We start from the raw sequence: 26095 nt of genomic DNA, 5'->3' as shown, positions 1-26095 counted from the left end.
ATATTTTCAGAAATGTTTGTTTATCATACAGTGGAAGTCACCAAAAATGTTTGGTTACCAACACTCTTCAAAATGATTACTTTTATGTCACACAGAAGAAAATAAGTAACAACACCTTTTAATGTTGTTTGCAAGCATAAAAAGCATATTTGTGCATTATGTGATTCGCTTACATTGTTTTGGTCTACAATATAAACATATATTTAATAAGACGAGATGTCAAGAGTAATGTTGGGTCGTTTAGAGGATTCAGCAAACTAGTTATTAACTTTTATAAAAAAAAATTAAAAAAAAAGTAAACAAAAATTCTTGGGGGGTATTCCAAAAAGTAGGTTATGCATCATAGCTGGGTAAGTTCATGCATAAGTACATGGATAACCTCAACTTTCATTTCCAAAAATGAGGTAACTTTCAAGTTATTTAAGTAGCTATAACAACTTATTGTCTGAACATAACCTGCTCTGGAGCTTATTATATAGGTCAGTTTTTCAGAGGTGTTCAGCACATACATTTATTACTATTGATGAGGCTCCAGTGACAAATGTTTTATTATAAAGCACTATTACAACATAAAGCCACATTTATTTTATCTCACACTTTGTGAATATGCATTCAAAATGACTTTTTATATTTTTTTACACAAATGTAGAAGGAAAATTGCTAAAAGAAAATTGCAAGCATAATTTTTGTTCAATCAGTCTTACACAGTCATTCAATCTTGATTTTTTTAATATATATATATATATATATATATATATTTAGCATCAAACAAACAGTATATTTGTTGTTCACAGTAATAAACAAAACTGACCGAATATTACAAGACAGCAATGCATTTTTGGAACATGTTTTTCTTACTGTGAGTAAGAAAGCTTTGGGTTAATTAACCAAAAGTTCTGGGTATACTGTATGTGACTGTAAGTTAACCCTGCTTACAGGAATACCCCTCTGGCTTGCTTGGTTTTCTAAATCATAAATGTTTACATGAATCACTTAACATGATATGACAGCAGTACAACAGTTGCCTGTATTTCTATTGGTTTCATGTCCCATACTGGTGTTGGTTTTTCCCTGTTACTGCATTACAATATTATACAGATAAATCAGTCTGTCCTACACTCAAGCTGTGTATAGGACAGTTGTGTATACTCAAGTCAGCATGTCCCAAGCTGTTCTTCTAGTCTGACAATGAGTCTATGTCCTCAGGTTTGGGTTTGGCCAGGTTTGAGCGCACTCGGGCCTGGTCTACAGCATCTAATAGGTTCTTGGCATCCATGGCCAAAGCGTGGGCTGCTCCCAGCATCTGTTTCTTGCACTCTTCCTTTAGAGAGGTGATGGCATTCTGTTGGGCCAGCCGCATCTTAGTGATGAGCTCAGCCAAGTCCTTATTCAACAACTTCTGAGTGCCTTCAATCTGAGGGAAACATTTGTACTCTTATTACAATCTCAGCTGTAATGGAAAAGATTAAACTCACTTTTAGCGCCACTTAGTGGACATTTAACTTAGAAACTGCATTGATTTGTACTAAGTATGTCAGGGTTTACAAAACTTACAGACTTTGTATGAAATCATGTTTGATACATGTACATGGCATATAGTACCTCTGTTCTACAGGAAACGTGCAGAGTTGGTAGTATATCATCCACACTGTTGATCAGATTTCTTAATGAGAGTCCGACAGTCTGCCAACAAAAATGTTAAAATGACAGTATGTGAAACTGTTAATGGAAATATTGACCAAAAACGGCATCAGATTTAAATCAAGGCTTTTGTTTTTTGTCACCTTGACAGGAGAGATGTAATCAGTAGATGGCAGTGTGTTGATGTCGTTTTTTAACTGCACCACCACCTTCACCACGTCCATGACATACTGGTACACACTATCCTCTGAGCGGTCCAGCTCAGCTGTAGGTGTAGGCTGAAGACACATGCAACTGAATTATGCTTCCTATCATTGTACTGGGAAAGTGGAGTCAAATATTTAACATGTACAACCTGCATACTGGTCATGCGTGTAAAATGAGTCCATACCTGCACTGCAATTCTGGGTGGTTTTGAAGGAGGCAGATGGAGTTCAGCTTTAAGTGGATACAGGATACAGTCAGTATAGGATGAAACATGATAATATGGTACAAGAACTCGATTAATTTTCTCAGCAAATACTGATATGTTAATTCATTAGAATTTGTTGGTATTATCACCTGCAAAATGCAGAGGACTTACCATAACTGAGTGGCAGTTCAGGGGTCTGATAATGAATAAATAATAATAAAAAAACTTTAAATAAATAATAAAAACCACTTTTTTTAAGAAAAAGAAAGAAAAATGCATCAGATTTATGAAATGGTATGAAAATGTTATTGATGAAATGTATATAATAAAAACACACACCTTTGAGTCTTGATGAACCATTGGGTCCTGGGAAAGAACAGCAAGCAATGCAATGTGCATGATAAATAATTTTAAAAGCAAACCTATATTATCATATATAAGAGATTAGTAAATAGGCTTTCCTCCTTACCAGAAGCTTCTCCTCCGTCTTTAACCATTTTGTGTCCTCTTCCATCTGCTCTTTCTGATTGTTCAAAATATCCTGCATGCGCTCCTTCTCTGCCTGCCACAGCCGCTGAGCATCTTCCTTACTTGTTGGCCCGAAGCTGAACTCACCCTCCTACCCCATAAACACACACACACACAAACCTTCTGAGGTTCTACGAAGCTTCTAATGAAATAAATTTAAAATCAAATCAAATAAATAATACAAATATTAAATAATGAAAACTCATAAAAAAAAAAAGAATAAAATAATTTATTTCTATTTTTACCCCAAGACTGCGGCGACGGGGTGGGGATGTGGTTATGGTGAGGATGTTGGTTGAGTCCACTGGTGACTGGTAATCACATGGACTGGCCAGGTCTGGTGAACTTGCACATAAAGCCTCATTAAGCTGGTGAAAATAAGAGCAGAATATTTCAAACTAATAAAACACACACACACACACACACACACACACACACACACACACACACACACACACACACACATATATATATATATATATATATATATATATATAAGAACAATTTAGTGTTTCGTGTTTAAACATAATGAACACACTACCTGAAGATGCAGGCCAACACCAAGGGTATTTCCGAAGCGACTAGTATTGACTCTGGAAGGCTGAAGAAGATGTAAACAAAAGACACTGACTGTTAGCTCGAATGTGCTGCTGTAACTGAGTGTAAGAGAAAACAAACAGCACATGAAAGCTGACAGCTACCTTTGGTGGAGGTTCACTTAACTTGGCCTCCATGATCCGGGTGTTACGCGCTTTATCTCTCTCTCTCTCCACCTCCAACTCCTTCTCCATTTGGTGGACATCACTGTTAAAAAGAGCAAGTTTGTAAAAAAAAGTGGGAAAATATTAATCTTTTTGACCAAAGAAATACAATACAATATATATATATATATATATATATATATATATATATATATATATATATATATTGTAGATGCATGAAGGGAGAAACCTGATGTTGTAGGCTAGTTCGGTGAAGGTGGGTCTCTCGGGGGGGTCGTAGCTCCAGCAGCGGGTCATAAGAGAGTACAGGGCAGGAGGGCACTGCTCAGGTTTGGGCAGCCTGTTGCCCTGTTCCAGCTGGTTAATCACATCACGGTTGTCCAGCCAGTGGAACGGCTGTTTACCTCGACTCATAATCTCCCACATGCACACAGCTGGACGGGAGCAATACGAGAGGATAAAATGGAAGTGAGGGGGAAATCACAAGGGAGGTTTGACAGACTTTTGTGCATTTTACACTTCTGGTGTTTAGCAATATCAAATGATCCTCAAAAGTGAATTTTTTATATCATATGATTCTATAAAGATAAATGTTAAAAGGATAGTTCACCCAATAATGAAAATTGTAATGTATTCACCCTCAGGTCATTTCAAAACTGTTTGCATTTTTTTCTTCTGCAAAACACAAGCGCACCATTGTGTGAAGAATGATGGTGTAGCGTATCAGACCTGAACCAAACAAATTAGAGATTTGATCAGGACTAATGGTTGAAACACGAGGAGCCGAATTCCTCAGAAAGGCAACAGGATATTGTAAATCGATTCCTAGTGCCACAAGTCAGAAGCAAGATAACCAACCAACTCTTTCACAGAACAGCTTTCAACACCATTAGAACAATTACTGACAATTTCAGTTCAGAGAAGAGATTGTCAAATTTGGGGCAAGTAATCAAGATTGATGGTCAAAGAGATGCACAGCCTGACCATCACATAGAACCAGACTGAAATTCCTAAGGGGACCTTTTAACCCCTGGTCTCTACAGAACATCCTTATGTCAAAAAAAAGCAGAGAAACTGTCTTTTACATATGTAGATGCACCGAAATGAACTCAAAAAGACTTCTAAAGGAATATCAGTCCATTGCTGAACTCCATATCATTTATGAAACCCACACATTTGACTATCATGTTTCTAAAGGGGAAGTCGTGGCCTAATGGTTAGAGAGTCGGACTCCCAATCGAAAGGTTGTGAGTTCGAGTCCCGGGCCGGCAGGAATTGTGGGTGGGAGGAGTGCATGTACAGTTCTCTCTCCACCTTCAATACCATGACTTAGGTGCCCTTGAGCAAGGCATCGAACCCCCAACTGCTCCCCGGGCGCCGCAGCATAAATGGCTGCCCACTGCTCCGGGTGTGTGCTCACAGTGTGTGTGTGTGTGTGTTCACTGCTCTGTGTGTGTGCATTTTGGATGGGTTAAATGCAGAGCACAAATTCTGAGTATGGTTCACCATACTTGGCTGAATGTCACTTCACTTTCACTTTTTCACTTTCACTTCACTAATCACTTATTGTGTATGTCTTTTTAATAACTATTGAAAAAAAAAAAGTGAAAGTGAAGTAACATTCAGCCAAGTATGGTGACCCATACTCAGAATTCGTGCTCTGCATTTAACCCATCCGAAGTGCACACACACAGCAGTGAACACACACCCAGAGCAGTGGATAGCCATTCATGCTGCGGCGCCCGGGGAGCAGTTGGGGGTTCAGGGCCTTGCTCATGGTGTTGCCAGCCCAAGATTCAAACACACAATCCTAGGGTCAGAAGTCAAACTCTCTAACCACTAGGCCACAACTTCCCCACAACAGATTAAGGATGCATATTCATATTTAGTATGTATGTGTTTCAATGTGGTTGCTTGAAATGTTTCTGACCATCAGTTATTTGTCAAATGTTTCATATGCTTGTTATAGGAATCATGTCCAAAATTATACCCTGCAAGAGCAGGAAAATTTGGACCACTTGATAAGATAACATATGATTTATGATACCCCGAGCAAAGACAATATCTAATTGGTCAAGACAACATTTTAAATACTCAGGACACCACCAATTTTGCTTTTAGCTTTTGTTTTTCAGCTTTGCTATTAGTCATGCTTTCAGTCATCACTTTTAGTGTTCTTTGAGTGCGGTTCCAGCGTGCTTCGGCCTGCATGAGAAGAAACACCACCGTCTCGTCAAACTTTACTTCTGTTCTTTTAGTTTCTTTTCTTATCCGTTGAGAGCTTCGTGTTCTGAGTTAAGTTTTGTAACGCCGTGTCTCAGATTCTGACCTCGAGTGCCCGTTCAACTTGAACCAGCCCACACAACTCCACATCGTCAATCAGCGCCCAACCACGGGCTTCCCAAGACGTCACTTCAGCGACTACTGAACTTCCAGCCAATCAGCGACATCAGGAAACCCCTTTTTCAATGACAACAAAGGGAACCCCCTTTACACAGGCAATGCAAGTACCTCCAGACTCTCATCTGTACTGATTTATCTAATATAATTTTAACCTCATTGAGGAACTCAATGAGAGGGTTAATTAAGTGATTGATGGCTGTTCATGTCTATGCAATTTAGTCTTCCCTAACTTTCTATCTTCCTGCAAATTGTGTGAATGTGTGAGTGCGTGTGCTTATGTGTTAGGTTAGTTTATATGTCTTAGTTTTATCTAATAAAGCCTTATTTATATTGAAAACAGAAGTATCTTGTGTTTTCTGCTTACAAGTTAATGTCTTAAACTACCAATCTTGTTACTGTGCTAATTAATAATGTTTTCACTATATTAATATCCAGTGCAGAATTTGATGTTATATGGCTTGTTCAATGAATCGCTGGCCATCTCAGTGATCAGCTGTGAAAAAGTAGGTCCGTTTACATGGACACTTTTTGCTTCCATCGGATTGAATTCATTCTGATTGACGAATCCGAACATAGTGTTTACATGAACGCTGAATAAAGTGATCGGGTTGATGTGCGCGTTTACATGTCACAAGCTTCTGATCGGATTTACTCTTTTGACATGCGCACACTGCATGAATATACAGAGTTTCCCGCTGCTGTCGCGTGCTGTTTTAAAAAGCACACGTGATATTTATCTACTTCGGGTCCTAATTAGGCAACGACCAGCACATGAACTTTTGTGCTGCTTAACGTTACTTAAAAAAAAAAAGGTGTAAAATGTCTCTTCCCGCACCCAAAACTAGTCGTCTGTTGATGAAAGTCTTAAACAAGGACCGGTGGAATGTGGTCCTGTTCTATTTCACATACGCTGAGTGAAAGGTGAGTTTTATAATGACAGGACACTTATTTATGACACTTTAGTCACCAGGAAGAACAGCTCTTTCCGCGCGTCATACGTCATTACGCTACATCCACGTCACTGCGCATGCGCACTTGCGCAGAACTTTCCCATTTCGGTTTTCAATCCGATCAAGTGTTTACATGTCCTCTCGCTTGGATTACAAAAGGGATTATCCACCCCTTACAATCCGATCAAAATTTTAGTTGGATTTGGCCAATTCAATCCGATTGACGTGTTTACATGTGACTTTTTTTCTGATTGTGCTTCTAGTCCTATTACGATCGGATTAGTAGTGTCCATATAAACGCAGCTAGTGATTCTGTTCAAATTCCCTTTAACATTTTAAATGATTCCCTTTGAGCTAAATTGACCTGTTTCCCTTACAATGGTAATCAAACAGTTTCCATAGCCACTGAAGAAAGTAATTCATACAGGTTCGAAACAACATGAGGGTGAATATAACTTCAGTAGCTCTTTTCTGAAAAAAGGCTTAAGCTGAATTAACTGTGTTGGGATCATCTGCCCATGACTCTCTCCTTGCTTCAGTTCTGATGATGGTGCATCTGGAGGGGCCGCACTCAAATGTGAAGCCATCAATCAGAGAAAGATTCACAGAACATGGCAGCTCAGCTCCAGAAACTGAGCGGTCTCTGTCTGTCTAGACATGTGTTGTTTACCTAGCGTTTCAGTGAGGGCTACAGATATAAAATTTGTTCATGTCTTAAGATGAGTATTAAGAATAATATTGGTTAATGACGTGACATACAGCCAAGTATGGTGACCCATACTCAGAATTCGTGCTCTGCATTTAACCCATCCAAAGTCACACACACAGAGCAGTGAACACACACAAATACACACACTGTGAACACACACCCAGAGCAGTGGGCAGCCATTTAAGCTGCAGCACCCGGGGAGCAGTTGGGGGTTCGGTGCCTTGCTCAAGGGCACCTAAGTCGTGGTATTGCCGGCCCGAGACTAAAACCCACAACCCTAGGGTTAGGGATCAAACTCTCTAACCACTAGGCTACGACTTCCCCTTTCATTGGAAACAACTATAAATTGCAATATAGAAACTTTTACAGTTGTTTATTGCACCAAGAAATTAGTTTAAAATGAATTGGCAAACTGTAAAAAGTTGAGATGGAAATGAAAATCAGTCATTGTATGACAATTTGTAAAAATTTTATTTAAAAGTGGCCCTGAAGCGCTGAATAATGTTTGTAAGCACAGGGTGGTTAAGCATGCCAAAACTGTAAAATGGATTCATAAAAATGAATTATGTGCCCTCTGAGAATTTTACACTGACTAATAAAGATCTACAAAGGCAATTTTAGGAATACTGGTTTCTGAAGACCTTTTTAGCCTTATAATATTTGAAGTATAAAATATATACTCAAAATGTTGGCAATATTAATTAGTTAAACAAGCAAGTGTCTGTCTAAATTACTTTAACAGTGTCATTGTTTGGTACAATGGACATGCTGAAATCTGATGTTTTACTTCTATTCACTCACCAAACATCCACACATCACTGGCCGCGGTGAAGCGTCTGAAGTTAATAGATTCAGGAGCCATCCATTTGATCGGTAAACGAGTAACACATGCTGCAGACATATTGCAAGGTAATGAGAAATTGTTATGCTTGTTAAACAGAATATAAACAACACAAACAATATTTTAGAAGATTATATATGATAATAGCTGCACCAGAGAATGAAACTATTTATCATAAAATGATTAAACAAATTACAACTTTTATGAATGTGTAAAACAGCTGAGGTAACCTTTATAATATTCTTCATCCTCTATGTATCTGGAAAGGCCAAAGTCACCCAGCTTCACTGACTCAGGTGTGGCAACAAGCACATTTCGTACAGCTATGTCTCTGTCAAGCAGATCACACCAACACACACAACAAATAACAAGGAAAAATTCAATTCAAATTATATTATCAGCATAACAATTTGATTAAAAAGGTGGTTCATTTAACATCGTAATAAAAAAAATCATAAAAATATCATATCATCTGTTTATTTCCAGGCATTGTTTGGGGTCAGTAAGATTTTATTTTTAAACCAATTAATACTATTAAGTGACTAAAAAGTGACAGTAAAGAAATTTTTAATATTACAATAATTCAAATGAATGCTTTTCTATTGAATTGTCAGTTTAAAGAATCCTGCAAAAATGTATCAATATTTGCACAAAAATATTACACAGCACAACTGCTTTCAACATTCAAAATAATAAGAAATGTTTAATGAACAGCAAATCGGCACATTAGAATGATTTCTGAAGGAGCATATGATCCTGAAGACTAGAGTAATGATGCTGATAATTCAGCTTTGCCATAATTACATTTTTAAATATATTACAATAAAAAACAGTTATATTAATTTGTAATAATATTTCACAATCAAATAAATGCAGCCTTGGTGAACTTCATTTTATTTTTTGATTTTCTGAAAAACATAAAAAAAATTGTACCAAACCCCAAACTTTTACATTTTAGTTTATAGCAGATGGATCATAGAGAATGAAAAATATTGAATTGCATGCCACACCTGTGGACCATGTTCACTCCCTGTAGGTAAACAAGCGCTTTGCAGATCTGTAGGCTGAAGAGAACCAGAGTAAGGTTGGTCAAACTCTGCTGGTTTTTTGTCAAGTACTTCCCCAGCTGTAAACACAAAGCAAACATTTTTAGAGAAGGATAAGTGTAGCAAAAATAAATACAAAATAAAATAAAAACATATACTGTAGAAGTACAGACTTTCTGCTGCCCTGAGACATTCTTATGCACTGAGTTGGTTTTTAAAATCATGCACATGTTTAAGTTCACCACTAGTTGACTCCTCAAGCAAGTCATTCTGTACTTAGCAAGACTCAGTTGTGTTGATTCATTCAATATTGAACTTTCCTTAGAGTTTGTAAACAGTTTATGAAAGTTTACAGAGCCTGAAAAAGTTAATAAAGCCATATCTATGGCATTCACTTAATTGAGCTTGCTAGATCAATCACAGCGGTCATGGCAAATGGAATTAGACTATGGATTGAAAGTTACGTAAACCCCTCCATCTCATATAATATATTACCACTCTCCCCGAAATAATCACTTATAGTGACAACATTATTGGTCCTGCAATTTTCCAAAAGACATGTTTTGATGTATAAAAGAAATAAGAGTGATAACATCCAGCATCTGGGCTGTTGTTTACCTCCCCGTGCTGACACAGCTCCATGACGATCCACACCGGCTCTTCCTCAATCACTCCTATCAGTCGCACTATGTGTGGATGGTCCAGTTTCTTCATGATAACTAGACAGGTTGGACATTATAATCCAAAAAGAATACAGTTACTCAATATTATAATTTTATATTTGTGTATTTTATTGTTAATTTTTGCTGCATTTCAAATGTCTGTAATATAGATTGTTTCAGTATCTGGGGCCCAGATTTTCTTAAAATATAACTAGGGTGGCCATATGTGCCATTCACACAGGACACATCCAGGCCAGAATTTTTATATTGCCTTAAACATCCATAGTAGTTTGACAAATAACATGCAGGTATTGTATATAATCGACCAATCGAGATGCTTGAGAAGGTGAGATCTACAGAGAACAATCAAAGCAAATACGTGCAAGTGTTTGTTCATTCGTGCGACTTGAAGCATCGCAGCGTACTGATCATTAAATTACTTTAAAGTACCGCGAGAGAGATTCGAAAGCATAAGGAGCCATCTGCTCTGCTCTCTAGCTCTCATTAATGTCATACAATGATCGATCTGCACAGTGCAAACAGCCAAAACCTGGATATTTACGGGCAACATAGAAATCCTGGCAAGGGTGCGTCCCATAAAAATGGCCTGTATAGTCACCCTTATAAAAACCTATTACAAAAAATGAACTACTGTATTATACAAAACTTCCGAATTTATCACGTGAAAACTATTTATTATTATTGCATAATTTTGTATGACTTCCTACAGAGCCCCGCACATGACATGCAGGAAAAAATAGTAGGCTAAATCGTGTGCACGATTTATTAATTCGTTCCCTCAATGTACAAAAACGTGTACACGATTACTATTTCATTCACTCGATTTATAAATTGTGCGCACGATTTACTAATTTGTTCCCTCGATTTGCTAAATCGTGTGCACGATTTAGCAAATCGAGGGAATGCAATAGTAATCGTGTGCATGTTTTAGTACATTGAGGGAACGAATTAGTAAATTGTGCGCACAATTTATTTATTTTTTTCTTGCATGTCATGTGCGGGGCTCCGTAACTTCCAACTTAAAAGTTAATTCTTTACCACAGAGACTACAGCAGTGGTTCTCAACCTTTTTGACTCCAAGGTGCACAACAATATCCAATGACCCCTTGACTTTTCTAGTTTTCATTCTTTCCTTTGTACTCACTCAAATTTGTACTCACAATTTGTGCACAATACAATATTTTAGCTAAGCTTCGCATATCTAGAAAGAACCACTGCTGTAGCAAAAAAATGCAGGGAAAAATATTTCTTTGTGCATAATTTAAGTAAATATGTTGTGAGAATTTACTGTCAACAGTTCCAAAGTTAAAGAAACACCAGTCTATGTCAATGGCTAAAATAATTAACTTGAGTTTTCATTCACGTACCTGCTTCACCCACAAACTTCTCTCTGACATCAGGTGCACATTCCTTACAGGTCTTCACCGCAACACTGACCTTCTCCCCATTCTAACCAATATAATTTACAAAAATATTCTATTAAAAAATAATATTGATAATCATATTTGATCAATTAGGTCACTGATGATAAGATTTGCCAATGATATTGTAAGACATCTAACACCATTATGCTAAAAAAAAACAGATCTGACCTACAAAAACTATTTAGTTGTCATTGCATCATCACAAATGTCTAGTACTGCTTGCCTTTTTCTGATAAACTCCTTCATGGACCTCTCCAAAGAAGCCTTCACCCAGCATACGTTTCAGGATAATGTCTTTCCTTAACAGTCCAACCTTTGCTGTTGGGAAACACGTGAAAAAATAATGAAAGCACATCAGTACAAACAATAATGATTAAGTGCACGATTTTACAGCGATACTGACCATGAACACATCATAAAAAATTGTTTTAAACTATTCCCATACATACCAGGTGGTGGCGGCTTTTCGTCTGGGATTTCACAGTATATATCAGAGTCTAAAAGATAAATTTGATGTTATCACTTTGTCGTGAACTTCATAATGTTGTGAACTTATCATAATTCCGTAAATATCAAGCCGAGTGTAAGATTGGGATTGTATCTAAAGGAGGGTCTGATACTCACTGCTGTATCTGAAGCTTTCTGTCTTCTTCCTAAAAGCAGGAAAGAGTTAATAGCAATAAGGACTGTGAAATAAATGATCTAAAAATGTATCTCCATTGTCCAGCTCCATTTCGCTCCATTTTATTCAATAAGAGATCACTTTAGAGTTATAGCAATTAATATTAATTCTGTGTTGTAGTCCTGAGGAGAAGAAAACAGAGATAGAGGAATGCTGAGTACTCACCCGGAGGGAATTTCAGGAAGAGAGTTGCGCAAGTGCACATCTAAGACAGCGAAGATAAATTTCAGTTTGCAATACAGAGAAATATGGCAATCCTCAAACCCACATTAATCACAAAAGACATTCAGAGGAGAGCTGTCATAATCTCTCAACATTTCAGAAAACTTTAGTAATTTATGACAATAATTGAGAAAATAAACAATGATCCATCCTCTGGAAGCAGTTCACAAGCAACTCTTTTAATTGCCACTTTATCCAAAGACTATTGACATTCACAGAGATATACCTGTAGTACATTCACTACACTTTACCTTTTGGAGATATACTTTTATTTGGACCAGCTATCAAAGATGAGTCTGTGTGGTTTAGCAACCTACAGTAGCCATCGATCAGATCAGCCATGTTCTCCGCAATGGCTAGAGACGCCACACTGATTGAAAAATTCTAGGAATGGAAAAGGTCATGGCTAGTTTACTACAAGAGTGGCATTGTGCAAATAAAGTTTAACAACCTAAAACTGAAGCAAAAACGTTCTCACCTGTTTGGCACCCTCAATTTCGATAAGTAACAATGTTCTGCCATCACGTTGTGTGTTGTACTTGATACTTCGGATCTGTCTAAATTCAGCAAGGCAGACAGCCTGGGAAGAGAAAATGAAAATGACTTTGAAACAACATTTGGAGACTGACAACTGGCATTAAATTAAGGAATAAATACAAGATTGGAAATAAAGTATGAAGTTGCTCACGGTGGAATCTGCTTTGGTACGTTGCCGAATGCCTTTGGGACCAATGACTAAATCCACTGCTAAACTCCAACCTTGCTGTGTAGATTAAGTAGGACTTTAGTAAATTAAATTTAATACATTATATCTTCCACTTTGAATAAACCCCAACATTTTTTAACACCTAATCTGAGAAACTTACCACTAGCTCACAAGGGAATATTTCCTCATCAAAGCTGGAGAATTCTCCATAGGTCTCAAAGAACTTGATCATACACTCGTCCTCCCTTAGTAATGCATACTGCTGAAACGTCTGCTGGATGAGCTTCCTGAGTTGCTTAGGCTGTAAAAACCAAAATATTACAGTTTAGATGTAGAATTTCAGTGTATTAAGCTCTCATAAACTGCCACTTCTTTACTTTTTTTAGTTTTATTTTGTCCCCCCAGAGGGGGGTTATTTTGTGGTGGTGACTGGCTAGCTGCATATTATCACTTACTTCTCTACGTTTTCTACATCCATTTAAAAATACATTACATATGAACAAATCTGAATTCATGCTGAATTTATGGGCCAGATTTACTAAACATGACATGCAGTATTAGTGTTAGAGTGCAAAAAAAAAATTAAAGAACACAGACGCAGCCAGATCATTTCCATAATGACCAACACAATCTAGCAGCGCAAAATTTGTGTCTGCTTTAAGAATTTTTTTTGAGCATTAAATAATGGCGCATATACCAGTAACTTTGACTAAATGTTTGTACATTGTGTTGCGTGTTTCATTTTAATACTCTCCTCCCATAAACTTTGCGTCTAAAAGGAAAACTCCTACAAATGCATTTTCATAAAGGTCAGCCACAAAAATATCTGTGTCCACACCTGCCTGTCCAATCCTGACAGTACTATTTCAACGCCTAAACACTAGGGGTGTAACGATACGCGTATTCGTATTGAACCGTTCGTTGGACTAATTAATTATATTTGGAAAATAAAAAAAAAGTGAAATATAATGATATGCGTTCAACAAGGTAGCCCAATAACCCAAACGACGTAACAGGCAACGCCCCTGACACCCCCGAAGAAGAAAAAAAACACCAACTTATATGTTTATGTTAGGCTACTCAGTCAGGCGCTCGCTCACTCAGTACGCGCTGAAGGCGCGTTGCAAAATGGCCAATGCGTTTAACAGGGAATCCAAAGTGCACCCAAACACCAGACCTGTTGGTTATTGGAGGATCTTCTATTTCTGGTCTGTTAAACGCATAAGCCATTTTGCAATGAGCCTTCAGCGCGTACTGAGTGAGCGAGCGCCTTACTCTGTAGTGCAGTGATCCTCACTATTTTTTTTTCACAAGAGCCACATTGGCAGAGCAAAATCAAAAGGCGAGCCACTTTTACGACAACATAAGTCACCTTTGCAAATGTGCATTCTACATATAAATTGGACATTCCACAAAAAAGAAATAACACGGCCAATACATTTTCGTTTAAGAACAGATTTACTTTAATAGTGGGATGAGCGAAAGCTGGCATGCATGTCAAACAAAATGCCCCCAAAAGAAAAAAAAATCTCTATGTTTTCAGTGCTGATGCATTCATGTAACATTTAAGGGCACCTAAAAGCTGTCACAACGAACCGGCAAAATTAATGATTATGAATATGTAAAATATAGCAGAATACATTTAATTTTTTTTTTTATGTCTGTCGGCTAGAAAGATGCTGACTCGTGATCTTCGCAGTAGTGAACGCGCCTGAGAGAAATGCACATTTCATACGGGAGGGAGAGCAGTCTGTTTTCTTTCGTTTTGAATTGTTTTGTTTAAAAGTAGACATTTCAATCTTTATATATAGCCTATTTGTCGGGTCTGTGAGTCAATTAGGCTATACGCTGAGTTTCGGTTCATTCATGAGCCAAACTCCAGGGGTGCGTTCTCCGATAACGTTGTCTCTTAGAGCGCTACGAATACTCAAAAGGTACACCTTAACTACAGGTATACCTTTGCTACGTGTGTTCTCCGAACTATACCTTAGGATGTTGCTTAAGGTAAACCTTCTTAAGTTCGACCTTAGCAGTTGCTGTCCATGGTGGAGGTGCTGAATAGGTTGATATCGACGCCTCGATGATCGATTGTGCGCTCTTTCCTTCACAGTGGTATAGGTAAAGTATTGAGAAAACAATGTTCGTTATAAAGAAGCGTTTTAGAAATAGTACAAACTGCATTTATCGGGGCTTATTGAAATAAGTACATGCAGAAATAAATATGAGTATGTGTTTATAATTTAGCAAGTGTACAATCCCAAACCCTCACGGCCATAAGTGTGTTAATGTTCTCCACAACGTATGCTGATTATCCACCAGCCGTATCACATTATTGGCGTAAATCGCTCATTTGTGTAATTGGATGATTTCCTCAATAAAAGCGCAAACATGAGAGACATACCGACATTCACTATGTCGGGGGAAAAAGTCCGCAAAAAGAGATCGCCCAGCCACACTGAGGTCTTACTCAGCCCATATCCATCCCCAACAACCTCCAGAAAACTCCACCACGGCATAAAAACGAAGAGCCGCCAGCAGCTGAATTTCGGGGCTGAGGGGGTAGCTCCGTAGAGTTTGTCTTGACAAATCTGAGCCAACAAGATGCAAGAGCTACAGAATTTGCTCCCGTGGCAGGCGAATTTTTTTTACAATGGTCTCTTCTGACATGGTAGTCAGTGGACTAAAATGTTCTCTTATAAAGTAGTTGACATACACTAACTGGCTCCGCGGACGCCGCCGTCTTTGATTTAAAACAAGTACTCGCTGCCATAGCTATAAAGTTTGTGTAAACTCATCTTTCTTTATATAGACTCCTAAGCCTTTTCTGTCAAATGGTTCGCCAGCTGATGTGCCTTAGGATAGTAATTAAAAAAGCTAACAACCATTAGTGTATGGAAACTTTATTAATAAAAACACTTCCATAAACTGGGTGTTGGCTATAACAACTTAAGTATTTTATGTGTATAATTTTAAAGTAAAAATGTAATTTTAATACTAAATCAGATTTTATATTAAATGTTCATATAAAATTTTCTATGTGTAATTAAACTGCGATGTAACAAATCTTTTTGCGTAGTGGTGGCCACTAGCGGTTTGAACCGTCAGCAGCGATAAGGTATAGCTAAGAGCGCTCCAGACCAACCTTACGAACGCATGACTTACAGAAGGTATACTTAACTAAGAAGGTTTCGGAAACCACGTATTAACGATAAGGTACTTCTTAAGGTACAACTTAAGAACGACGTAGCGTTAAGGTAGTTTCGGAGAACGCACCCCAGGTTCACACCGGCTCCTTCGTATCGTGGTTATCTATTTTCTATTTACTTCTTATTAAATCCAGACAATTGGTTGATGAAACCTTGATTAAAATTAAGATACAATTAATACAAAACGAAATCAAATTTAAAGAAAGGCTTTGTGTTTTCTGTTTGAGGTCTCAGTGAAAGTTTTTAAGCAGTCTTAGTGCCGCTGTCAGAGCGCTCACGTCCATAACGGAGAACTGTCCCGTCCATAAGATTTTTTTTTTATTTTTATTTTTTATACATTTCTAAATAAATGCGACTTATAGTCCAGTGCAAGGCTAGGCCTATATGTTATTTCTTCTTCATGGCGCATTTTTTGACTGATTCGCCTTATAGGCTACTCCGGAGCGACTTATATTGATAGGCTACACCTGTATGAATTCTCATTTTACTTTTTGAACTCCATTATTGAGCCGAGTTTTGCTTGAAAATAGTCTACTGTTGATGACTGTGCAAGACTAATGGATTCAGGGTCAGGCTTGAATGAGCATGCTTCAGACTCGTGGTGTGAGCAGAGCGAAATTGGAGCGGGAAATGCGACGCTCGGTCCACCGTCCTTTTGAAATTGCCGCTCTGCGCTCTGTCCAAGATCCGCCCGCTCGCGCTCCCCGCTCGCTCCCGCCTCACATGCTCTGAAGGCAAGTGGCAGTGTGATACTGTAAGCTACTATGCGAGCCGCCAGTTATAGCTTGACGAGCCGCATGCGGCTCGCGAGCCGCGCAATGAGTAACTGTGCTGTAGTGGAAAACGTAGGTTTTAAGAACATGCTTAATGTAATTGAGCCCCGTTACAATATTCCTTCACGAGCTCATTTCAGACAGACCGTAATTCCTGCTTTGTTCCAAAAAACATAAGCCCTATAGAGAACCAATTGAGTAAAAACACACTCAATATAAAGAGTTATAGAGTTCCATATAAAAAGTTACATCTTTGTATTTGTTCATAACTAATATAACATTTTCATTTTTTTTTTATAAGGAGCTGTTTTTGTTTTATACAGTATGCTGCTAAGAAAACACCATAGAAGATGTGTAAAGAATAGCTCCATCATTGTTCAATGTAAAAAAAAAACATACTTTGTTAGTTTTAATAAATAAAACACTTTTATAAAAATCAAGGAAATTTATCTGCTAATTTTTTCTTTTTGCTGTATCTAAAACGTACCGAACCGAACCGTGACACCAGTGTATCGTATCGAACCGAACCGTGAATTTTGTGAACCGTTACACCTAGGGATGTCCCGATCAGGTTTTTTTGTCCTCGAGTCCGAGTCCGAGTCATTTGATTTTGAGTATCTGCCGATACCGAGTCCCGATCCGATACTTCTATAATACATAAAAAAAGAATAAAGAAGAGCGAAAAAACAGATCCAGGATCTTCAATAAATTACATTTTGAAATATATTCAAATATAAAACAGCTATTTTAAATAGGCTAGTAAAAATATTTCAAAATCTTACTGTTTTGCTGTACTTTGGATCAAATAAATGCAGGCTTGGTGAATAGAAGGGACTTCTTAAAAAAAAAAAAAAAACCTTAACAAGCTTACTGTTCAAAATCTTCTGACTGGTAGTATAGGCAACTTCATTTTTTCTCTAATTTCTAGCTTTTAATTGGCTTAGAAATCTATAAATGCTGGACAATAACAAATAATAATGATTTGTTTATATACTACAAACACTGTTTATCACACAATAATGCAGAATAGTTTCTATACTGTAATAAATACTATGTCAATCAGCACTGCATTGTTCATACTTTATTTATCACCTGCTGGAGATGACTTGAAGAACAATATATCTTCGTGATCGTATATTAATGTCTTCGTGTTTGCATAAGTTTCTGTTTTCCTGTGAGCACCACAGCATAGCTCATGGGCACCACAGCACAGCACAGCATAGCATAGAGCGTGCTCCGGCTTCGAGTATGAATGAAACACACACTGCATGAGAGTTTAGCGCTCTGTGATGTTCATCTCGCTGTATCCTGAGTCCGAATGAAATATCAGGTCATGCGCAAACTATCATGTCTCTTTGAGTTTGAATCTATATTTATTCACACCAGCTCTTGAAAACAAAGTGATGTCATGCCGCACGCGTTGCTGTTTCTGTGTGGAGTCAAAAGGGTCTAACTCTGTGCCACCGCATAACAAAAGATGTGTTAAAAATTAATCAGAATATATATATATCCGAGTCCTGATCGGGAGGTAACGTCCGATTCCGATCGAGTCTGAAACCACGCGATCGGGCCCGATTTCCGATCACGTGATCGGATCTGGACATCCCTAGTTACACCCCTACTAAACACTGTTTGCGTTGGCGCAAGCTGTTAGTAAATTTGGCCCTATATGTTTTATTGGCAAAAGGTTTGCAGTTGATATTATTATTGGTAAAGGAGAAGTGACTCAGTAACATCAAACACAAACAACTTAAGTTCAACTTTAACTCAGGAAATCAATAAAATTGTAATCAAATATTGGCACCGCAGATAAGTGGAAAACAAATCTAACCTTCATACTGTCAATGAGGCCCTTAGGAAAGAACAGGTCCAGACCAACATCTTTTCTAAATAAAAAAAAGCCACAATATTAGCAAAAAAGGAAAATCACCTTTTAAAAAAGACTTATGTACAAATGAAAAACATGAACTTACTCTAGCAAGTCAAAGTTGGACTTTTTCTCTAGACCTTTGGCGTTCATGTCTTTATAAAACCTCCTGAAAGATAGAACAAGCCACATATGTGATGCAATGCTCTGAAATTACCTCACAATTCAACACATTTCAATAAATGTGGATGAATGAAGTCCAGCACTTACACTGGATAATCAGACAATATCAATAAAAGCAAACAGACTATGCCATTTCTTACCTGATCTCCAAACAGCCCAGATGAAGAGCCATGCCATCGCTAACTTTGCTAGCATGATGCTGCATGTAGTCACAGCGCACCTGGCAGAAGAGGAACAGTATTTACATGAACTGACCAATAAAATTTGACTCTCAAAAAATCTCTCAAATCTAGAGATGTTTGCTGACCTGTTGATAGAAATACAAAAGGAACGTCCTGTCCTCTTTTAACCTTCTTATGAAATCAGCAGGAATGTAACGAATCCTGAGATCATATCTGAAATAAAACACACAAACGTATATGAAAAATTCAAATAATGGCCAGTATATTGGTGATATATACTTCCTCCCTCACCTCCACTCTGCCTCGGCGTGATGGCTCTCATAGCGTTGCTCAACCTCTCCTACAGTCAGGTCTGGATGAAGCCAGTGCAGCTCCTCAGATTTGAGGTGTTTGAGCCTCAGCCCAAAGCATCCTGGGTTTTGCACATTCGGGCCCAAACGTCCACTGATCAGAATAGACTGGATGATAGTCTGATGGATAAGCACAATACCAGGTGTTCAGACAAGGTATTACAACATTTGGAATAATATTACTAGAAATGCCATGATTCAGTTTTTCCAATCATACAGATTACCATTCAAAAGTTTGGGGTCAGTGAGACTCAGGAATGGAAATTTAAAATGATAATAAAGACATTTAGAATATTGTAAAAGATTCATATTTCACATAAATGCTCTTTTGAACTCCACAAAAATATTAAGCATCATATCTGTGCTTAACATTGATAATAATAAAAAAAATGCACCAAATGCATATTAATTAATTATCTTTATTTAACCAGGAAAAAAAAACTAATATTAAAAATTAATATTAAAATTTATTTTACAGGATTGTCCTGGCCAACATAGGTAGCCAAGTTTGCAGATAAACAACATAGATATGACATACAATACAAAACAAACATTCCAACATTTAACCTATTAAAAACAATTACACACTATTAACTCGTTCTCTAGATTACATTGTAAATACTTAAAATAATTATGACACACCAAGTTTTGTAACTTCGTCTCATTTTGGAGAAGATTGCAATCTGAAGTGGCGGCATATTTTAAATTTAACCAAGCTCAGTTCTGACAGGGGCACACAAAGATAATAATTTTATTTAGAACGTAATGAGTAATTACCAAATTGTCTTTGAATGAAACAACAGAGATAAAATGGCAAATAACCCCAATATGGCTTTATATATCAATAGATACCAATGCATTTTTCTCCAAATACTCAAAGAAGGCCATGCAACTCTTTTGTATAGTTCACAATGATGAGTTTAAAATTTACAATCAGTTATAAATCTCAGAGCAGCACGGTTCAAGCAACCAAGGAGGCATGAAGGTAAGAGGGGGCATGCTGATAGGCTACATCACAATAATCGAAAAACAGTAGAAAAGTAGCAGATACTTATTTCTTCCTCACACTGAATGAAAAACAAAACTTATATCTAAAGTAAACCCTAACTTTTTTTCCCTCAAATACTTAATGTGTGAACCAAAACATAGTGTATTATCGATAATAGTACCCAAGTATTTGTACTCAGACACTGAAGTAATCTGGCTCACCTGAGAAGTCAGAAGAACAAGAAAGTTTTCGGAAAATACATTTTAGAATTTGAAAATCAAATCATTGTTTTTTCAATATTTAAAACCAGCTTCAAAAACACAGAACATATTTTGGATAATATGAAAAAAAAGCAGACTTTAAAGGACCCACAGAATGCTTAGAGGGGGTTGAGGAATAAACGGGATAGTGTCATCTGCATAAAAATGGAAACTTGAATCATCAATATTTAAATCAAGGCAGTTTATATATATATATATATATATATATATATATATATATATATATATATACACAGTATATATATGCACATATACATATATACACTAAATAAAACGGCCTCAACACAGATCTTTGTGGGACTCCCTTAACAATCTCCACTGAACACAACAGGGCAATATGATCAGGACCTGGCGATTTATTCACATCAAATTATTTTAAAGCTAAACAAATATTGGAGAGAGTCATTTGTTGAAAAGTGAACTCTAGCCCATAAATTATGTTCAGATTCAAGGAATTTTAAATCTGAGTTTATATCATTATGTGTTTAAAAAAATAATAATAATTTGCTTTTTGCCTACAATTTTGGTAGATTCTGTCATTTTACAAGTAATTGTAACTGTAATTTTTTTTATTACCAGTTAGAAACGTAATATTTCTCCATAACTTCCTGGGGTTTGTCAGATTTTCCGTAGTTTAATCAAGAAAGTAGCCTTTCTAATTGCAATTATACACTTCTTGTACACACCAATCAGAATTTTAATTTGTTTGTCTAGCCTTAGCCCATGGTGCATCCTGCTCTTGAATAAGATCACTTAAGGCAGTTGAGAACCATGGATTATCACTGCATTTTTTTACTGCCATTTTTTATTAAATACATACAGCCTTGGAGAACATGAGACACTTAAAACATAAAAAATAAAAATAAAAACTTCATAGCAGTAGGGTATGTATACCTTGATCTGCCATGAGCTGTCACATTTGACTAGTTTGAAGTTTCTGCTAAGGTTGCTGCTGCTGCTGAAGCACACTTTGATGATCTTCACAGGACCGCCATCTCCAACAGGTCCAAATTCAGGACTTTTGATGCCCCCATCCCAGTCCTGGGTGGGAACGTTCCAGGAAAGGGTGCTTGCATCACTCGCCATGTCCTCAAAGATATCCACACACCTTTACACGATCATCTCATCTGGTAGTAAGGCCAGTTTGGAAACACAAGAACAGGTTTTTTTATAGTTAGTTGAACCATGTGCTAAGGCATTTTTCATAAATGGCATTAATGGCAATGGTATATAATACTTTTTTTTACACTTTTAGTGTTTTGTCTAAATAAATTACAAATAAATAAATAAATAAAGTGAAAAAAAATGAAGTTATGCATCACATCATTGTAATTTACAGCATGATATACACATAAAAATAAGGAAAATTAGCGTGAACAATTATATATACAATATCAACGGTTATAATAAATGTAAAAACTCTAAAATCATCTGATAACTAATAAATGGTACCCGTATACTGTGCATTACTATAAGACACACTAAAAAAAAAAAAAACCTTGCAGATTAAAAAGCCTTCACACATAACTTTGACATACTTCAAAACATCCATTAGACCAAAATTTGCACCGTGTTTGCTCACACTGGTTGTGTTTCTGTGCTAAAATAATTATAATTATAATTTATAATCATAAATAATCTCTCTGTCTTCACACGCATGTGATTGCACTTACTGGAATGCAAATCTGATACAATATGGACTGATGTGCAGTGTGGTGTCACATACTGTTATTATAAAACTATCAGAGGGTGTTTGACATAAATTCTAAAGGTGCAGCAAGATGCTAGTCTAAATGAGGTTTATAACTGTATGTACATAGTGCCTGTCTTGCTGTGTTGTTTGCCTGAGGCAATGAATTCCTAGAGGTAAGGCTACACGTCCTTTTTAACGCATGACTCCATGCTACCTGTATTCGTAAACAGGCAACTGAACATGCATCTTGTGCAATGCATGCATATGACAAAACTTTTGTGTTAAATACCGTGAGATTAACTATAATCCCTTATTGTTATGATTTTAAAATTTGCCATGAATGCAAAAAATAAATGTGTCAGCTTTATTTGGTTTCAGTTTCAAGTCTTAATTTTAAGTGACTAATCATTTGTTTACACAGGGCTAAAGTTTCAGTGTCACACTTGACTAAAGTGGAAATTGCTTTTAAAGTAAGGTTAAAAAAAAAGAATAAAAAAACACCAGACCAGAATGACTTGACTTAGATGTTCTGAAATAGTTAATCCATTCTAGATAACAAGTAGGTGGGATTTGACCTCAGTTTTTGCAAGCTAACACCAGCTCCAAGCTACAAAGCACACAAGGAAAGCAGGATAGAACAAGGGAGGAGCCCTACATATGAAAACAGATTTTTGTTTATCTGGAAAAAAAGTATTTCAATGTTAATTATTTTTATGTGACTAACATGTTTTTTTAATTATTATTATTATTAGATATTTATAAGCAGGCTAATTAAATTATGTATAGTTCCATATTTTTAAACATATTTCCTGACTAAGTGCAGGAAGCAAACAAACAAATAAATATGGGTAGACACTCTTGTGTTCTGTTGTTCAAGTTTTTAAAAGTTGAGATTCTAGATTATTTCCCCCATGAACCTAAATAATGTTTAGCTTTTAAATATATAATTGTATGCGGTTTCCATGAAACATAATCTTCCTCACCCAAAAAATATAAAGTACAAAGGTAATGTATTGTCTTGCAGTTGTCATTTAACAAAAGGATGAAACACTTAATTCATAAACTGACAACCTTAAACCCCTCTAAAGACGAAATAAGCACGAAGGCAGACCGCACTAATAATTCCTAGATAGTAGGTTTCGTGCGCAGCTATGGAGACACTGGAATGCGCGTGCACATAAATTTACCAGCGGAGACTTGCCCTTCCAAAACACACACATATCGATTGCCTACATATATAAACGCACGTTAAAAGAGTTTTAATATAAAATTATGTCTTATAAGTAATATTATATTGACATATTACTACATATTTTGATCCTTCTTGGATACATTGCACGTTTTGTGATTTAATGAGTAACGTTGAGCTAACTATTTCATTAACAGTTTGGTGTGACTAGCCTATTCGTGTAAAATACAGCTAGTGCGATGTTTCGCCCACCGCTTTGTTCAATTACGTTATATTGCTCACTAACCTTGCGAAGTTGTGGTCTTGTTTTTTTCCTATTTCCTCCAAGTTCCCCAGTCAAAGTCCAGCTCTCAGACTCAGACTCAGACTCAGGTAGACAGAGAGACGGCTGCTGAAGCCACTCCCTCGAGTCGAGTGCACTTTTTATTCGTTATAGGTGAGAGCAAACGTTCACCACCAATAAGTCGTTCTTATATAGCCTACTGTACACACACACACACACACACACATATGTTTGTTTTTGTGAAAAGTGAGGATATCCCATAGGCGAAATGGTTTTTATACTGTACAAACTGTATATTCTATCGCCCTTCATCAACCCTACATCTAACCCTAACCCTCACAGGAAACTTTGTGCATTTTTACTTTCTCAAAAAAAAAAAAAAAAAAAACCTCATTCTGTATATGGTTTATAAGCGTTTTGAAAAATGAGGACATGGGTTATGTCCTCATAAGTCACCCTCTCCTTGTATTACCCGTGTCATACCCTTGTTATTATACAAAGTTGTGTCCTGATATGTCACAAAAAAAACGCACACACACAGACACACACACAGACACACGAGTAGAAACTCCATCCAGTATGCAAAAGTCATAATTTTTTTTAACAGACAATTCATGAGAACTGCTCAAATGGTAGGAATAATACAAAAATTACAAATTTTCCTCAACTTTAAACGTTTCCAACAAATAATATTGTTTACAGAAACATTTCCTCATCTATTTCAATGGCGTTTACAAGCTCAATTCAGTCTTGAATCGTTGTTTTTTTAGACACGACTGACATCTATTGACTACTATATAGGAAGGAACAGCTATTTTAGACTTTACCCTTTAAGGTGACGCAAAAAGTCTGTAATTACCCGAACTATAACTAACTTAGCCTACTTTACGTTACTTTGTTATTGTTTACACTGTAGCCTCATCAAATAATAATTAGTGATGTGCAATGTATTTTTACGTAACACATTTGAATAAGATGAAAAATATTTTTAAAAAAAATTGGAAAAAAGATTGGAAAAATAAATAAATAAATAAATAAATACAACTTTCCAAATATTAATAAATTGTTTATAAATAATACTGAAACAGCACTGTCATCAGCACTCTTGGAATGCCACTCATCCACCAGAACCACTGGAACTGTTATGGGCTATATGTTAGTTCATTACTAAGTAATGTCTGTGAATAACTCCACAAAGTTCTGCAGCAACCTTGAATTAGTCATTGAACCACAAACTGTTTGCCTCAGTAGATGGCAGTATATTCACAGCAACACTGGAAAAACATCCCTTCATCCTTTTTAATGAAAAAAAAAAGCTGAACATAATTCTTTGTGCAGTGTCTAGAAAAATGACAATATGGTTAATTTCCTGGTCACGGTCATTGCATGGACCTTAAACTTATTTCTGACCGCTTGAGCCCTTCAGGATGAATGAAGCTTGCGTGAGGGACTCCAGTGCTGTGGGCAGATGGAAGCCACACTGATCAGTAGTTAATAATCAGACTGTTTAATATGCAGAAGAATCACAATAGACATGCACATCAAGGGCAGACTCATTTTACAGAGCTTCCTCCTTCACTTAGGCTACCTTTACTATATTCTACACTATCAATATTTTTGTCCCACAGTTTTAAATGTATCATCTGTCAGTTCCATTCTTTGATCTTTGATTTGTGTCTGACGATATAATGACTGTGAAATTAAAACTATTCCTACACCAGAGGTTGTGCATGGCGGTAACTCAACGAAGAAGAATTTCAGCTGTTAAGCATTAATGGGTTAAGTTTAAATGCTCATTATATTGATGGTCACACCCATTGCTCTTTTTGCTGTCACTCTGTCACCACATTGGCAGAAATGGATTGAGCAGTCATTTAACTATGCAAACACTCTCTCTTATTCATCCTCCATAATTATTTAGTATAATAGAATAGTAATTTAATTGAGTGTATTTTATATGATTATTCTTTTAATATGTCTATATAGTTTTTATTTCAGTTTTAGTTTCATATAACCCATTTTGATTTTTTTTTTTTTTTTTGTTAAACCATGTTAACTAAACTATACTAGTAGAAAAAGTATGAAAGTATGAAAAATATTGCCTTAACATAGGGAAAAAAAAAAAAAAACA

General features: G+C 36.6%; 1 protein-coding gene across 1 annotated transcript; it reads right to left on the bottom strand.

Annotated features, from left to right (window-relative positions):
• Window positions 1-1102: 1102 nt before the first annotated feature.
• Window positions 1103-24083, bottom strand: LOC132092573 (protein-tyrosine kinase 2-beta-like). The gene is made up of 31 exons (XM_059498856.1): window positions 23968-24083; window positions 21694-21926; window positions 19472-19650; window positions 19306-19393; window positions 19139-19218; window positions 18922-18984; window positions 18780-18834; window positions 13130-13270; window positions 12952-13026; window positions 12742-12843; window positions 12515-12647; window positions 12207-12246; window positions 11984-12012; window positions 11809-11856; window positions 11583-11677; window positions 11303-11384; window positions 9871-9971; window positions 9217-9332; window positions 8437-8537; window positions 8167-8256; window positions 3533-3737; window positions 3283-3385; window positions 3123-3182; window positions 2827-2949; window positions 2523-2672; window positions 2393-2419; window positions 2225-2249; window positions 2033-2079; window positions 1785-1919; window positions 1603-1683; window positions 1103-1414 (listed from the first exon to the last, which is right to left on the bottom strand). Exons 2-31 carry the CDS (start codon window positions 21883-21885, stop codon window positions 1178-1180), a joined length of 3003 nt encoding a protein of 1000 aa, XP_059354839.1. The 5' UTR covers window positions 21886-21926; window positions 23968-24083; the 3' UTR covers window positions 1103-1177.
• Between the last annotated feature and the right edge of the window lie 2012 nt (window positions 24084-26095).

This window comes from Carassius carassius, chromosome 18 (genome assembly GCF_963082965.1).
Source record: "Carassius carassius chromosome 18, fCarCar2.1, whole genome shotgun sequence".
Classification (NCBI taxonomy): domain Eukaryota; kingdom Metazoa; phylum Chordata; class Actinopteri; order Cypriniformes; family Cyprinidae; genus Carassius; species Carassius carassius.
This window is presented reverse-complemented; position numbering and strand designations above follow the sequence as displayed.

What these genes read in the sequence shown, in the direction of transcription:
- LOC132092573 (XM_059498856.1), bottom strand. Translation starts at nt 21,885, where the DNA reads ATGGCGAGTGATGCAAGCACCCTTTCCTGGAACGTTCCCACCCAGGAC. An exon ending in TTTTGTATTTCTATCAACAG is followed by an intron (nt 19,219 to 19,305) that starts GTCAGCAAACAT and finishes CTCTTCTGCCAG; the next exon opens with GTGCGCTGTGACTACATGCA. An exon ending in AGACGGAGGAGAAGCTTCTG is followed by an intron (nt 2,420 to 2,522) that starts GTAAGGAGGAAA and finishes GTTCTTTCCCAG; the next exon opens with GACCCAATGGTTCATCAAGA.